Source organism: Delphinus delphis, chromosome 4 (genome assembly GCF_949987515.2).
Source record: "Delphinus delphis chromosome 4, mDelDel1.2, whole genome shotgun sequence".
NCBI lineage: Eukaryota > Metazoa > Chordata > Mammalia > Artiodactyla > Delphinidae > Delphinus > Delphinus delphis.
The window spans coordinates 59,697,052-59,712,492 of NC_082686.1; the positions used below are offsets into that span (position 1 = coordinate 59,697,052).

General features: G+C 44.5%; 2 protein-coding genes across 5 annotated transcripts in view; one reads left to right on the forward strand and one right to left on the reverse strand.

Moving 5' to 3' along the window:
• Positions 1-15,441, reverse strand: part of SPICE1 (spindle and centriole associated protein 1) — a 159,725-nt gene that overhangs the window by 127,729 nt on the left and 16,555 nt on the right. For 3 of the 4 annotated variants that reach the window (XR_009519243.1, XM_060010647.1, XM_060010645.1), the window contains exon 1: positions 8,750-8,849. The exons of the other annotated variant lie outside the window; for it this stretch is intronic. The gene's annotated coding sequence lies outside the window, so the exon portion shown is untranslated. Of the gene's footprint in view, positions 1-8,749; positions 8,850-15,441 lie in introns of those variants that run through there. 4 annotated transcript variants of the gene reach the window in all.
• The window catches only part of SIDT1 (SID1 transmembrane family member 1), a 76,016-nt gene that overhangs the window by 47,733 nt on the left and 12,842 nt on the right, over positions 1-15,441 (forward strand). Inside the window, exons 11-20 of the mRNA XM_060010648.1 lie at positions 1,938-2,009; positions 3,353-3,498; positions 4,490-4,563; positions 5,949-6,015; positions 7,731-7,804; positions 8,786-8,909; positions 9,117-9,234; positions 11,432-11,568; positions 12,197-12,308; positions 15,224-15,238. Coding sequence (XP_059866631.1) covers positions 1,938-2,009; positions 3,353-3,498; positions 4,490-4,563; positions 5,949-6,015; positions 7,731-7,804; positions 8,786-8,909; positions 9,117-9,234; positions 11,432-11,568; positions 12,197-12,308; positions 15,224-15,238 — 939 coding nt within the window. The remainder of the gene's footprint in view (positions 1-1,937; positions 2,010-3,352; positions 3,499-4,489; positions 4,564-5,948; positions 6,016-7,730; positions 7,805-8,785; positions 8,910-9,116; positions 9,235-11,431; positions 11,569-12,196; positions 12,309-15,223; positions 15,239-15,441) is intronic.

The window sequence follows — 15,441 nt, forward strand, 5'->3', positions numbered from 1 at the left end:
AAATGTGACGTCCCTGAAAGAGCCAAGCATGCTCAAAATGAAATGAAGTTTTTCTCCTCACACGGAGCAATTAATATAAAAGGCAAGCATGCAAGCATATCCTATTCTAAGTTAGTAAAGCAGACAGATGGCAAAGGGCCCGCACGCAGAGAAAAACATACCAGAACAAGTCTCCCCATTAAGATGAGCTCATTCACAACTTTATATGTTTGCTTATTCCCAGCCAGAACATCTTGGTCTGTCCTATAAACTGATATTTTGTGTTTAATTCTGCTTTCTAAATGCCATACGGTTAAATAGAAATATGGCTTGCCTTCTGGGCGCATCCATCATGTTTGAAGTTTGGGAGGTAATGCTTCGGTTTTTGCATTCTAAGAAGGTCTTAGACATTAGAAACGTTAACAGAATACCGTTATCCATTGTTGACCAGTCTCCTATTTAATTGTGCATATAGAAGTGCACAGATTTGTTTTTGTTTTGTTTTTGTGGTACGCGGGCCTCTCACTGCTATGGCCTCTCCCGTTGCGGAGCACAGGCTCCGGACGCGCAGGCTCAGTGGCCATGGCTCACGGGCCCAGCCGCTCCGCGGCATGTGGGATCTTCCCAGACTAGGGCACGAACCCGTGTCCCCTGCATCGGCAGGCGGACTCTCAACCACTGCGCCACCAGGGAAGCCCAGAAGTGCACAGATTTGAAACAAGAGCACTGCTCATGAAAATCTCGATGCTCTTGTCCATCACAGAACCATTGTTGTTGTGGTTGTCTCGAGGTGAAAAGAACTAGCGACTACATCGAAATCAGGTCCTGCTCGATTGCGAGGCAGAGTGCAGAAATCATCGAAGTCTGAACAAACCTACACAGCTGGCTTTTTCTTTTTAGTGAAGTTGTCGCTTAACAAAACAGTGATTGTTTTTGTTTGCTCACTTGCTTTGACTTTAGTTTTTGCCATTTTTTCTCCTTTGATCACACACACGAAAACCCTTTGCCTCCTACAGACCATTTCAACCCCCCGCTGCAGAGGAACTCAAGCGTTCTCCGACGCACGTGTCTACTTCCCATGCCAGGGGGTTTCCCAGGAACAGAAAATGCCCAAAATCCTGGGGTTTATGATTTTAGTATCATTCTTCGCTTACTATTTGCACATGTAATATTTGGAAAAGTTTGAGGCGCGTCCTCTTAAAGAATGTTTTTCTCTCACTGCCAACAACCATTTGGCAACAGACATGCCTATTCTACCTCTGAACTATCCCCCAAATAACCCATATTCCTGCACATCCTTAGTTCACGTTGTCATTATTTTTTGCTCCAAGGAGTGCAGTAATTTCCATCCTGTCAGGGCTCATCCCGTCTATAGTTAGGGTACCGTTAATGACTGTGACAAATAAACCTCCGAATTATAGCCCCTTAATCACAGAAGTTTATTTCTGGTGTTTATGTTCAGCGGTGGCCTTCCTCACAGTGATTCCAGGACCCATGCTCCTTCGTTCCTGTGATTCTGCAACACTGCCAGGCAGGAATCGGCAACGTTTTTTCTGTAAAGTGCCAAATGGTAAATGTTTTAGGCTCTGCGGGCCACGTAGTCTCTGTTGCAACTGCTCCACTCTGCCATTGTAGCCAAAAGCAGCCACAGACGTACTCAACGAGTGGCTGTGTTTCAGTAGAACGTCGTATGTAAATACTGAAATTTATCATTTTACCTGCCATAAAATACTCTTCGTCTTCTGATTTTTCCCTAACCATTTAAAAACTTTAAAACCATTTTTAGTTTAAGGGCCATACAAAAACGGGTGGCAGGCTAGATTTGGTCTGCAGACCATAAAATTGGCCTGCAGGCTCCTACATTAGAGTGAAAAGAAAATCAAACTATTTAGAGTTATGTTCTTTCACTTTGGCAACTGGACATAAGGTGTTTGCCTCTTTGTTTTTCTTTTTAACAGGCTCTGGAAATACGTCGGTGTCACATCCCATTGCTGCCAGCACCCCTGACGAAAGCAATTATGGGGCAATAGGTATTTCCTACAATGAGTCCATTCATGGAAGTGTTTCCTGATTCTCCAAATAGGATATAAGGAGCCCTCCAGCCACTAATAACTGGGAGAGTGGGCAAGGCCGTCATCGTATAAGATTATCTTTTATTTATAAGATGAATTGGCTCGATGATCTGGAAGGTTCCTTCCAGCTCTAATTTTCTCTGGTTCTATTGATCCGTTTCTTGGGTCTGCTAGCCACACTTGAGCAGAATTTTCTATGGTTGCCATCAACTCCCTTGGGGATTTTCTCGTACCCAGGCTGAGTGTAGGGCGTGAAAGATGCGTCAAGAGTCTGACGTCAGGGAGCCCGACATCAACTGACCCGGTGTTTCATTCTCAGGTTTCAGTGGAGTAAGGGCGATCAGAAGACTGAGGCTGTGCAGCAGGTGAACACGGCTGAAGCCTAACGATCTTCCATTTGGGCTAACTGCATAAACGAACCTGCACACTGCCACCCAGTCATTCACATGGCAACCCCCAGGGCTCGTTCAGTGGCCTGAAGGGTCAGAATTCTGATCCTTGTCTTGTTAGAGTTGGCGTGCATTGACGCTTCCACACACTTCCATGATGCTTGCGGGCCTATGAATGGTGCACCTTAAGCTGTCAGCATAGAGGGGCTGGGAATCCTGTATGCCTGCCCTGTTACTCTGTAACTTTGAGAAGCATGTGGGCTCAGTGCTGGAGACTTATTTCTGGCTCTGCAAGAACAGGGTTTTTTTTTTTTTTTTTTAACCATCTGAATAGAAGAAATAAAGCAGAAGGTAGGCTCTGCTCATGTGCTCATTAGGCTGTGCAAATTCCCATCTGCTCTGGGAAACATTCACAGGATTCTTCTTCCTGAGAATGTTGTTTCCATTATATAATCATAGATACAGCATGTGGGGGATTTCGGTGTACAAATACTTTATCCACGAGAAATGTATAGCTGCTGGACGTGTTGGTACTAACACGTACATGTGGTAGATGCTATACATAATTACGTGCATGTGTATGTTTATACATTTATGCTCATATTTTAAAATATGAAACATGAAATATAAGCATAATATTATTTTTGCAGCCAAATAGTTAACAGAGCAGATGCCTTTATATTATGTATTCAGCCCTAGAAAGAGATGATTTAAATATAAAAATAGGAGGAGAGGAAAATTAGAGGTCCATTGAGGAGCAATTAAAGAAAGAACACGTGCTGTGGGTAAGGAGTTGGTTTTTACCAACACAGCATTTTCAGGAATGAGTCAGCACTGTGCTTTTTGCAGAGAAAGATGGACTCCATGGGTTCTTCACGGTTTGGGAAGGCAGATGAGTCTCCTCTGTTTCAGATGAGTCAAGCTCCAGTCCTGGCAGGCAAATGTCCTCCTCCGATGGCAGACAGCCATGCCAGTCAGACACGGACAGCTCCGTGGAGGAAAGTGACTTCGACACCATGCCAGACATTGAGAGCGATAAGAACGTCATCCGGACCAAGGTACTTCTGCCAGGTGGTGCTCTTCGAGAGGGCAAAAAGTTCAGGAGCCAAATACAACTTCAGCAACACCTCAATTTCCTTTATATATATTTTTTCTTCAGGGGGAGTCAAATTTCTCCGTGAGCTTTTTATTTATTTTGTTTAAACATCTTTATTGGGGTATAATTGCTTTAAATGGTGTGTTAGTTTCTGCTGTATAACAAAGTGAATCAGCTATACATATACATATATCCCCATGTCTCCTGCCTCCTGCGTCTCCCTCCCACCCTCCCTATCCAACCCCTCTAGGTGGTCACAAAGCACCGAGCTGATCTCCCTGTGCTATGCGGCTGCTTCCCACTAGCTAGCTATTTTACATCTGGTAGTGTATATATGTTCAGGGGGCTTTTTAGATAAAACTTAGCTACATACTAAAAGCAATACTTGGTTGGTTAACACTTCTTTCTGGAGGGAGAAAGTGAGAGCAGTAAAGAAAACAGAGCGCTAAAACGCTCTCAGGGTCTGAAGGGGCTGAGCATGGACAAAAGTTGAGGAAGGGATCCAACCAAATGGGAGAAAAGATTCATTTGAAGGGTGTACTTGGAAAAACTCCCTGGTTGTATACATAAAATCCTTCAGGAGTAAAAGCTCATTTCTTTCTGGCTTGTATGTTGTATCCAGTAAGGGACACAAAGGTGAATCGTACTGTTTCAACCTCGTCATTCAAGAATCACACGATGGGCATCTCTGAAAACTGGGAAAGCAATTCTTGAGATCTAAGAAGCATTCAAGACGCCCAATAGGCTTCCCACATCAGCCAATTTCCCTAAAGCCAAGGGAAATACTAGGATTTTTAAAGGCATCCTGGGAAAAGCAAAATTAAAAGAAAAGTCTTGTTAAATAATTTTAATCCCTAGTGAGTGATTGAACTGAAATGTGTAAAGCTCTCCTTTATATTTTATGCAAGAAATCCAAGTACAGTTTTGCACTCTCTTTTTATTTGGCATCCCAGATGTTCCTTTACCTGTCAGATCTGTCCAGGAAGGACCGGAGAATTGTCAGCAAAAAATATAAGATTTATTTTTGGTGAGTAAATGACCAGGAGGGCTATGGTTCTCTTTAGTAAAATTAAAGTTTTCCTTGTAAAAGCTGCAATCACTTATGAGATTCATATAAGTGAATCAAATCACAGGTTTCAGTGTTTAATGAGGCACAGGTATAGGTGTTTAAAGGATTCATGCCACATTTGATAGGAAAGACAAAAATGAACTACCGAAGGAAACCAGCCCTAAATTAAATAAATACAAAGTATTAAATAAGAATGGTAGTGGAATCCCATAGGGAGACACTAAATCCTTTTCTAGGAAAATACAGTAACGATAACATTAATGTCACCACCTTCCCTCTTCTCCTCACCAGGACTTGCTCTTGGAAGAGCCAGTGATTAAAGGGATGAGACGCCTAGAGCATCTCATAGTAGCTAGAAACCTCCCTGAGTGAAGATGATACCATCAGCCAATAATAAATAGACCTGCGATGGTCAGACACAGATGCAGTCTTCCTACAAGCAGAGAGTCTGAGGTGCCTGGCAGGGTCCCCTCCTTCCTCTCAGAAACCCCCAGCTGACACTTGTGATAGCCCTTCCCATTCTTTTTTCTGGAAGGATACCCTTTTACTGGGATACAGATATTAGAGGAAAACAAGGGCCAGTGGGGACCACATGGAATTCCATAGTAGGGCCATCATTTTGGAACTAAGAGATATCTAAAAGAGCCACATCCCTTTGTGAGATCCATCACCCATTACCTACTCTCAGATCACTTTTTTTAAAAATTTTTAAGTCACAACTTATTTTTATTAATTTATTTATTTTTGGTTGCGTTGGGTCTTTGTTGCTGTGTGCAGGCTTTCTCTAGTTGCGTCGAGCAGGAGCTACTCTTCACTGCGGTGTGCAGGCTTCTCACTGTGGTGGGCTTCTCTTGTTGCGGAGCACAGGCTCTAGGCTCACGGGCTTCAGTAGTCGTGGCACGCGGGCTCAGCAGTTGTGGATCGCGAGCTCTAGAGCACAAGCTCAGTAGTTGTGGTACACGGGCTTAGTTGCTCTTCAGCATGTGGGATCTTCCCGGACCAGGGATCAAACCTGTGTCCCTTGCATTGGCAGGTGGATTCTTAACCACTGCACCACCAGGGAAGTCCCTCTCTGATCACGTTTAATCTAACAATATCCTAAATAGATAGGCCCTCATTAATAATTGGTTAAACCAGAAGCAAGTATTATTTACACTGTTTTACAAGTAACTGTATGAGAGGAAGATTGGAGAAACAGGAACCACATAATCAGTTTCTAATCGCGTTTGTGAGTTAACTAGGGAGTTATGGGGTGGAAAGATTCTTTTTTTTTTAAAAAAAAAAAGGGCAAAGTTTCCATTGTTATTTTGGAAATAACCGTTTCTGATTTTTTGCCTGCGTAGGAACATCATTACCATTGCTGTGTTTTATGCGCTGCCTGTGATCCAGCTGGTTATCACCTACCAGACAGTAAGTGCTGCCCCGAACTCCAAAATCCCACCTTTCATACTGCAGGGAAAGATATTTGCTGCAAATTACGGAGAAAGGTATAACTTGAGCTCCGTCCAAGAATTAATTCCCCGTTTGGGTTCCCACTGGATTTCTCCACTGGTTTGTCTTTGACCTTTAAATCTAGTTCCCAATTGTTTTATCACAGACCGCTTGTATTATTTTGACTACCAATCTGAAATGATTCCCTTGCACTCATTTAGTCTTGGTATGTATCAACTGTGTCTATTTTTTACCAGTCTGCACTTTTGATCATCATGGGATGATGAGTAAAGTTGCAGACCAAAACAAAGAAACCTGATGTCTAATTTAGCCTGTGTCCTGTCATTGAGGGTAAATATGTTTTGTAAAAGTAAGAACAGCTTCACAATACTAATGAAATATTAAAAGAAAATATAAAATAAATAAAAAACAGACAAAAACAATAATTAAAATAGCTTGAGAATCCCCACTGCACCTTCACAGAACCCTAGGGTCCAGGTCACTTAAGGGATCCCGTCTGGGATCTATTACACATGAAAAAGCCCAGTTAGAACAGCACCAGGCTAAAGGTGTTTCTAATGCAATCGTTCTCAAACTTTGCATTAAAATCATCTGCGGGACTTTTAAAAATCCCAGTGTCCAAGCTGTATCCCACACCAGTTAGATCAGAGTGGAATCAGGCATCAGTATTTTTTTTTTTTTTTAGATGTTGGGGGTAGGAGTTTATTAATTAATTTATTTATTTTTGCAGTGTTGGGTCTTCGTTTCTGTGCGAGGACTTTCTCTAGTTGCGGCAAGCGGGGGCCACTCATCATCGCTGTGCACGGGCCTCTCACTATCGCGGCCTCTCCTGTTGCGGAGCACAGGCTCCAGACACGCAGGCTCAGTAGTTGTGGCTCACGGGGCCAGTCGCTCCGCGGCATGTGGGATCCTCCCAGACCAGGGCTCGAACCTGTGTCCCCTGCATTGGCAGGCAGATTCTCACCCACTGCGCCACCAGGGAAGCCCCAGGCATCAGTATTGATAACTCCCAGTGATTCCAGTGTACAGCCAAGTTTGAGAGCCAGGAGTTTAATAATATTTCACCAATTCCATACTTAATACGTGATGAGGACGAGGACTTTATAAGCCTTGAGCACCACCATTTATAATCTAAATATTCTCTGAATACTTTGGTGCTGTCAGAAGATACAGCTATGCTGTGATCTAGGAAGGTTCTTAACGATAGCGATAGTGATAACTATGGACAACCGACCACACATCTCCTTATGTCCACCTGCCCTGTGGTTACCATTTCCACACAGAGGATGGAACAGCTCCTTACCCTCCCAGGATTCATCTAGAACATAGGATGTACCACGACCATCCTAATAGGCAGGTCCCAATGTTAGCATCCTCTCAAAATCCTTTTATAATGAGAACAAAGGAAACATACTCAGTTGCATTCTGCCGTGAGGCCACATAAGGAGGGACACGGAATATTTCAATTCAAAGCAAGATGGCAGCATTGAAAGGAAATGTGTCTATACTGTGGAAAGGCTGAAGATAACGACCCATCCCCTGCTGAGAAGGGGCACTGGTTACGCTGTACATCACCGACAGTTGATCGCTGTGAGCACTGTCCACTTTTTGTGATTTCAGGCTCAGGGGGTGGAGGAAAACAGCATCTCCTCTTTTCACTCTTGGTTTTACAGATAGTCAATGTCACTGGTAACCAGGACATCTGCTACTACAACTTCCTCTGCGCTCACCCCTGGGGTGTCCTGAGGTAAGCCCAGTCCTCTGAGGCAATGAGAGATGCTTTTCTGTGTAATGTGACGATTTCAGTTTTTAAAAATACTAGAAACAGTTGTGGAAAAGCACCCCAATCAAGGGTAAAGAGGAATGAAATCAGGAAGTTGAGATCAGGTATGCCTCTTCCATTCCTGTATGGGGGCCTCAGGAAACAGTCCTGAGGAGAAGGCAGAGATGTGTTTGAAAATACCAGGTCCTTAGCTGTGATGATCCTCACCCATGGGCATGAGCTACCAGTACATTCAATCCGTTAAACAACCTCATGAGATAGATAGGATTATTATTACCCCCGTTTTTGGATGAAGACGTTAAGGCTCAGTTGGAAAGGTAAGGACTTGCGGAAGGTCCCTCAGCTCGTTAGTGATGTTGAGACTCACACCGGGGCCTGCTGCCTCCAAGGCCATGCTCCAGCCTCCAGAACATGCGAAGTGCAGAGAGCATTTGCCTGGGAGTTGCGAGCCTGGCTTCTCGATCCAGAACTGAACTAGTCTCAGTTTCCTTAAATAAATCTGCTGGCTGTGACCAGTTGACGCTCATCCTGAAATTCATGGTTACAGAGCTGAGTATGGACACATAACGTGGGCCCGTCCATCTACGTGAATTCACTCTCACAGTGTAGCTGAAACGCTTGGCCCAACTGCCCATCTGTGGAGCGACTCTCTTTCCTAGGATTCATTCCCCGCTACTGCCATCAGCACAAGGGAGAATTGAGTGGGTGTTAGGGAAGCTAAGCAGGCATCCCTGAGAGGAAACGGACACATTATCACAGGCTAAGCATCCTAACGTGGCATTAAGTTAAAGATGCTTTCTGATGATCTCGGTCCTGAAATCTTATGGAAAGGTTAGCAGTGGAAAACACTGAATGATGATTTCACTCGCTCATCCATGCCTTCATTCAGTCTCTAAAGCTCTTTGATACCTTGACTCTCTCATGGTCTCTCTGTCATCCCCTTAGTGCCTTCAACAACATTCTCAGTAACCTGGGCCACATGCTCCTGGGCTGCCTCTTCCTGCTGATAGTCTTGCGCCGGGACATTCTCCATCGAAGAGCCCTGGAGGCCAAGGACATCTTTGCCATGGTGAGGAGAGGGTGGGACGAGGGAGGTGAGAGCTAGGAAGCGTTATGGTTCCAAACGGGATCTGCAAAGAGGAGGGACATCTGGCTAGACGGTGTGACAATGGATTACGTGTCATGGACCACACGAGGCCAGAGCATGGGCGTCCCGGTTCTGTGGCTGAGTCACTAAGGAGTATCTTTCCACTGACCAAGCTTTCTGCTTTTTCAGGAGTATGGGATTCCCAAACACTTCGGTCTCTTCTATGCTATGGGCATCGCACTGATGACGGAAGGGGTGCTCAGTGCTTGTTACCATGTCTGCCCTAATTACTCCAACTTCCAATTCGGTAATTCGAATTTATATCAGCTACACAGATTTGAGTTATAGGAGTCTTATCCTGGGACCCTCTCAGAAATGCCAAGGTCGTGCTTGCAAGAATTAAATGACATTTTACGTGAAGTGATCTGAGGGCACCTCACCACAGGGCATGGTTTCCCCACATTGTACCGTTTTTTCCTCTCTGACCACCCTTTATAGACTACAAAAGAGCGAACACTGGGTACTGATCTCATGGCTAGATCTGCAGGTGGGCAATGGGCTAAGTGTCAGGCAGCAGGTCAGGTAGAAACCACCAACAGACATCTAGAAACCTCCCTCAGTGTAGCTTGGCTTAATTTAGCAGTTTGCCTATTTGGGGTTGAAAGTAATAGAAAACCCAATTCGAATTGGATTAAGTAGTAAGTACACTCATCAGCGCACCAGCCGAACGTACAGAGGTGGAATGGCCTTGTGGGTAGTTTGTCTGGTGGCTCTGGCTCCGCTTCTCCGTGATCCCCCTGGTTGCACCCAGCCTGCACACTGGTGGCCTCCTCAGGCTGCCTTCCCTCGTGGTGGCAGAAATAGCTACAGCAGGTCTTGGCTTCCTGTCTCCGCACCATGATGTCTAGAGAAAGCAGCGAGCTGGCTTCCAGGAGCCTTCATCTGAGAGCAGGAAACTTCCTTCCCCCAAACTCCCCAGATAAGAGCCCCTCACGCCTCAACAGCTTACACAGCCCTGAGCTTACTCCAGAATCTTTCTCTGTGTGAGGGTTAGCTCGGGCCAGCATTGCTACCCCAGTCACGGTGGCAAAGGAGGTGAGGTTACCTTTAGACCAATGAGACCCCTCCCTGGAACCAGGGGTGCGGTTAGCTTTCCTGAAGCAAGTGGTCTGGGAGGGTGTGCATTTCTGAATAGAAAATGGGGCTGAGATATTTGAGTTGGTATCGAGATGCTGTTAGGTTGGAGAAAGGGAATAGCTGATGCTGGAAGAAGGCAATTAACAATGTCCTCCACACTCGAGGATGAGGTTTTTAAAAACAGTTATTTTGTGTTTGTGCTCTAGCCTCTGGCTGTTAACTCCCAACACCACAGAAATTCTCCATATCGTTTTAGTTTGTTTAAATTAAAAGACATTTTTAATAGAGGAAAACTATAGAGAATAATATCATTCACCACTCAGAAGGAACAAATGCCAACACTTTAAAATATTTGCCTTAAATCTACTTTAAGAAATAAAACATTGTGTAAAGTTGAGGTCCCATTTTGAACTGTTTTCTAAACTTATCAACTCTCCCCTTCCTTAGAAGCAACAACTGTGATTAATTTTGTATTTATTCTTCCAGTTTGTTTTTATAGTTTTTCTTCATTTGTAACAAATTAATATTAATTTATCACACTTCGTTCGGCATCCTTCTTTTTTCCTTCAACAATGTTTTCAAGATTTATTGGCATTAAACCAAGGATATCCAGTTCATTCATTTTTAAAGATTGTCATTCTGTAATAAAAATATACCACATTTATCAATTCCTCTATTGAACAACACTTAGAGGTTGCCAATATTCTGCTAGTACAGACAGTGCTACAATGACTAGCCTCATCTATGCCTGTTGCGCACATGTGAGAGAGGTTCCCTGGAATACCTAGAAGTAGAATTTTGGGGTCACATGGTCCTGGTTGATGCATCTTCCATTTTACCAAAAACAGCCAACTTTCTCCCCAGAATATTAATTCCCACTCCCACTGGCTGAGTGAGAGTTTCCACTTCCCCTGTATCATCACTAACATGTGTTATTATTAGACATTTACACTTTTGCCACATTTTTTAGTAACATGGGACATTGCATGGCTGTGGTTATGTTTCAGTATACTGAGAAGGACCTCCTGCACCCACATAGGATTCTCTTTATTGTCACACTGCCCTGTTCCCATTAGGGATTCTTTTGTTGTTGTTGGACAGGAGCGTTTATACACACATAGCCCTGCCAGTGGGGATAGGCAATTATTCATCATATCATCTGATACTTTTCTTCTGTGAGCTAGGAATGCCCCTCTTGGAGGGGGTGAGAGGTGGAGTGTGTAGGGTTTACCTAGAATGTGCCTGGAGAGGCTGGCGTGTTGGAGGTCACCACAAAGGCTGAGGGCAGCAAATACTCCAAGGCCTGAAGGGAGGGGTTCTCTGAGGCTGCCACCTACTGGATCTCGATTGTCTCGGCTTCTCCTCAGACACCTCCTTCATGTACATAATCGCCGGCCTCTGCATGCTGAAGCTCTATCAGACCCGCCACCCAGACATCAACGCCAGCGCCTACGCTGCTTACATCTCCTTCGCCCTGGTCATCACGCTCACCGTCCTTGGAGTGGTGCGTCCCTCCCCACAGCTGGCAGCCCTCTTGGGAGGCTTTGTATTTTGTTTTTTGGACCCCAGGTGAACAGGTTTAACTAATCATAATCCTTGGCTCATGACACACTCTCATCATTGGTCCGTTCATAGCATTTTAGTTACTGAGCTAGAATTTTTAATAATGTAACAGGCCCCTGGAACACTGCACCTGGACAGTGTTAATACAAAGCTGAGACCTGACTCGGGTGAGACTGGAATAGAGATGTACAGGCTGATGGGAGAGAGACTGACTTGAAAGGACAAAAACCACTTTCTAAATGTGCGTGCATGTGCGTCAGTCGTCTTCTGTTATTTGAAGAGCATTAGCTCCCAGCTTTAGACCTACTGCCTCTTCACCTGCTGTTCAGCTGCCTCACCCATTGCTTCCCTTTTCCATTTCTTTCTTTTTCATTTGGCCAGGTAGCCATTCTTTTTCCAGCCCTGGCTGCAGTAAGATCCCTGTGAGATCAGAGAAGGGAGAAAACCCAAAATTCACACACAGCTAGGTTTTTGACACCTTAGGCATACACGAGAGATGAAACAATTTTAGTAAGTTCTCTGGGGGGAAAAAAAACCCAGATGAAGGTAACTTCCGTCTTTACTCCTAGGTGTTTGGGAAAAATGACCTGTGGTTGTTCTGGGTCATCTTCTCTGCAATCCATATTCTGGCTTCTCTGGCCCTCAGCACCCAGATCTACTACATGGGTCGTTTCAAGATAGGTGAGTCACCTGTTACTCTATACTAAACATGCTGATTAACTTACCCTGAGAAAGGATTGTCTTGCCTATCCTAAACGGAAGTGTTACTTGTCACCGTGAACGCTTGCTCTGAATTCTGTGTGTTTAATAGCATATATTCTCTCCAAGAGCTTCCTCTCCTGTATAAGACAGCAACAATCTACTATCACTAGTTCTGTTTTCAACTGAGACACTAAGCTAGCTCAGAGCTGAGGCATCCTTCCAACTCCAAGTCCCCAGAGCTTTACAATTCACCAAACTTTGAAAGTGCGTTTGTAGAACAGTATGATCATCACACCGCTAGTTCCACTGAGAAGAATGTTTTTCAGTTCATAGCACTTAAAAGGAGCATTTCTCTAACCATCCTAAATGGTTAACAAGAATAAATTCTATATTACTTTCAAATTCTGGGGCTGGAAGTTTTGGAGACCAAGTTGCCAATCTTAGCGGCAGGACACCTGCCGAACGCCCTCTGACGGCATGAACGTATCACGTTAGATCGCCAAGTGTTCTGTGGAAATCAGCTTCTGATCTGCTCTTGGTCAGTCAGCATACATTTGAGCGTGTGCAAGTCATTTCAGAGCATCTAAATTTCACCCATCATTTTAAAGTCCAGGAAGTCAGACTCAAAGATTCATTTGTATATTTCAAGAAAAACTTATATAAATTCATTTGTATATTTCAAGAAAAACTTATATAAATATATAAACTAGGCCTATCCCTAATATTTGCAGAGCCCAAGGCAAGACTGTAAATAAAAGCCCACTTACCATATGTATAAAAATGTTTAAGTTATAAAGCAGAGGAAAAAGGTATTAAATATATGGAAGAAAGGAAGGAAGAAAGAAGGAAGACCAAGAAGCTGATAAATGTACCTTCATTACAACCTACAAGGTACAAGTTCAAATTTAAAATTCTCAGGTGCATGGAAGAGTACTCCAGAACATAGCTATACAGGAGAGCTGGTCCCCAACCCCTGCCCCTCTTTTCTTCTCACCTCTGGCTCTGTCCTGCATCTTAAGGGGTCTCACAGGTATGCATATGGACACCCTTGTCTAACATCCAATTGGCCATTCCTTGCCCCTAGAAGTGCACACTCTAGTGGTGCTATCTGCCCTCAGGAAGACAAACCAGGGATGGGACCTATGCAGGCTCTGAGAGCGGGCTCAAGGCCATCAGGACAGGGAATTCTTGGGTCCAGGAATTCAGAATGTGGCCTAGAAGAAGCAGCCCCCTTGCCCTGCAGACTCCTCAGTCACTGGGGAATGAGGGCCTTTAAAATACGGCACCCCTGTTGCCCAGATCGAAGAGCGATTCTATATAAACAAGTGGCTTTAAGACTAGGAGACCAAATAAAACAATCTCTCATTTTGGCAGTTTAGTTTTTCCTTTTGGCATGGTCAGTAGATTAACTCTTGGTGTTAACATAGCCAGTATACCTCCAACTCCCCCCAGTGGAAGCATCAATAGCTGGTTGGGTAGAACATTTGGTACAGCACTCTGTTCGTGCTCCATCCTCCACACTCAAAGGTGAATGAAGTCATACAAACTAAACTCTCAAAAGGAACATAAGTTAGGCACTGTTTCTCTGGGTTTTGCAAGTTGGAAAAATAAACTTGAATACAGATATATGTAATGGTAGTGACCATTAATACATAGAGGAGCTTTTAATATGTTTATACCACCTTGGCCCCATGCAACTTTGCAATACTGAATTAATTTACCTTTTTAAAAAAGGAGAAATTGAATGTAGTCTATTATAACCATGTACTAGTTTGTCAGGGTCCCAACAGGAAAAAGCTATCACATACAAAGATAAAAGATTTATTCACAGAGGGACTCTTCACAGGACAGGGGTGGGGTGGGGAAGAATGAAAGGGGTAGCACAGTAACCTGGGGTTAGTAGCAGGAAGGTTATACTACCCACAAGCCCAAAAGGGCATAGAGGAAGTGGTTACCAAAACATGGAAGGAGGGCATCACGGAGAGAAAGTCACCTTCCTCCATGAGCGTGGAGCAGTGACCTTCGGCTAACAGAGAGGCAACCTCACAGGGAAGGCACCAGACAGATAGTACTCTGGGCTCACTCTCCTTCCTCTGTCCCTCCAGTCTCCTGCTGGCGTTTCTCATTGTCCAAATCCAAGGGGAGCGAGGGAACCCATTGAGTGGTCCCTGCAGTCAGCCTCCCCGGGCGTGGTGAGGACAGAGAGACATGGCAGGTTGAGTCTGGAGGGGCAAAGGGAAGATAACCTTCACACAACTTAACCCAACATTTAAAATTTCTGTACCTAGGGAGTCTCCCCCAAGTGGTTACGGATTTACCGAAGTCAAAAGGAAAACATTGTGACAATTGCATCTACATTTAGTCCAAAGGCAGGAAGTCGGGTTAGTGGACAGTGGTTCGGGCAACACCAACCTCTCCGCTCATTCCATAAGCTGCCTTTGCTTTCTCAAATCACAGATTCCTTTCTCTGGGGCCCTTAGGCCACACAGGAAAATTAAAGTGGACACGAGGAAAGGCAGTAGCAATGAGGCAGAGCATTTCATAAGCAGGACAGAAAACTGCAGAGCTACTTGCCCAGATCACCGTCGTGCCTCTTGTTTCCCGAAAAGGACCACAGGCAGAGGATGGATTATAAGTTGCAAGTGGTGCACAAAAGTACACAGGGAGAGAGGAAAGTCTGATTCACGCTTTGAAGAATAGTGAACTTCTGAACGTTTGAGACAGGCAGAAGGAGTCTGTGTTCTTTACGAGAAGACATTACTTTTGTAATCAGAAAACAAAATTAAAGTCATCTGTTTCGAGAGAAAAATAAAATGACCAGTAGTTTACCTGTTTGGCTACCTTCTTACAAATCTTTTTTTCTCTCCTCAATTCTCTGCTTCCCACTGATTCAGATGTGTCTGACACAGGTAACGTTCAGCCACCCTCCCCAGGGTTTTCTACATTGTTTCCTTAACAAAGCAACCGGCCTGATTGACCTGCCAACTCTGCTTTCTGAACACCTTGCAGATTGGACAGGATTTGGTAGGCAGGGGGTTTGGAGAGAGGCTCAGAGGCAGGGATGCACCCCAACCCAGCCCGCAACGCGCCTCTTCTGGGCTAGTGCATGGAC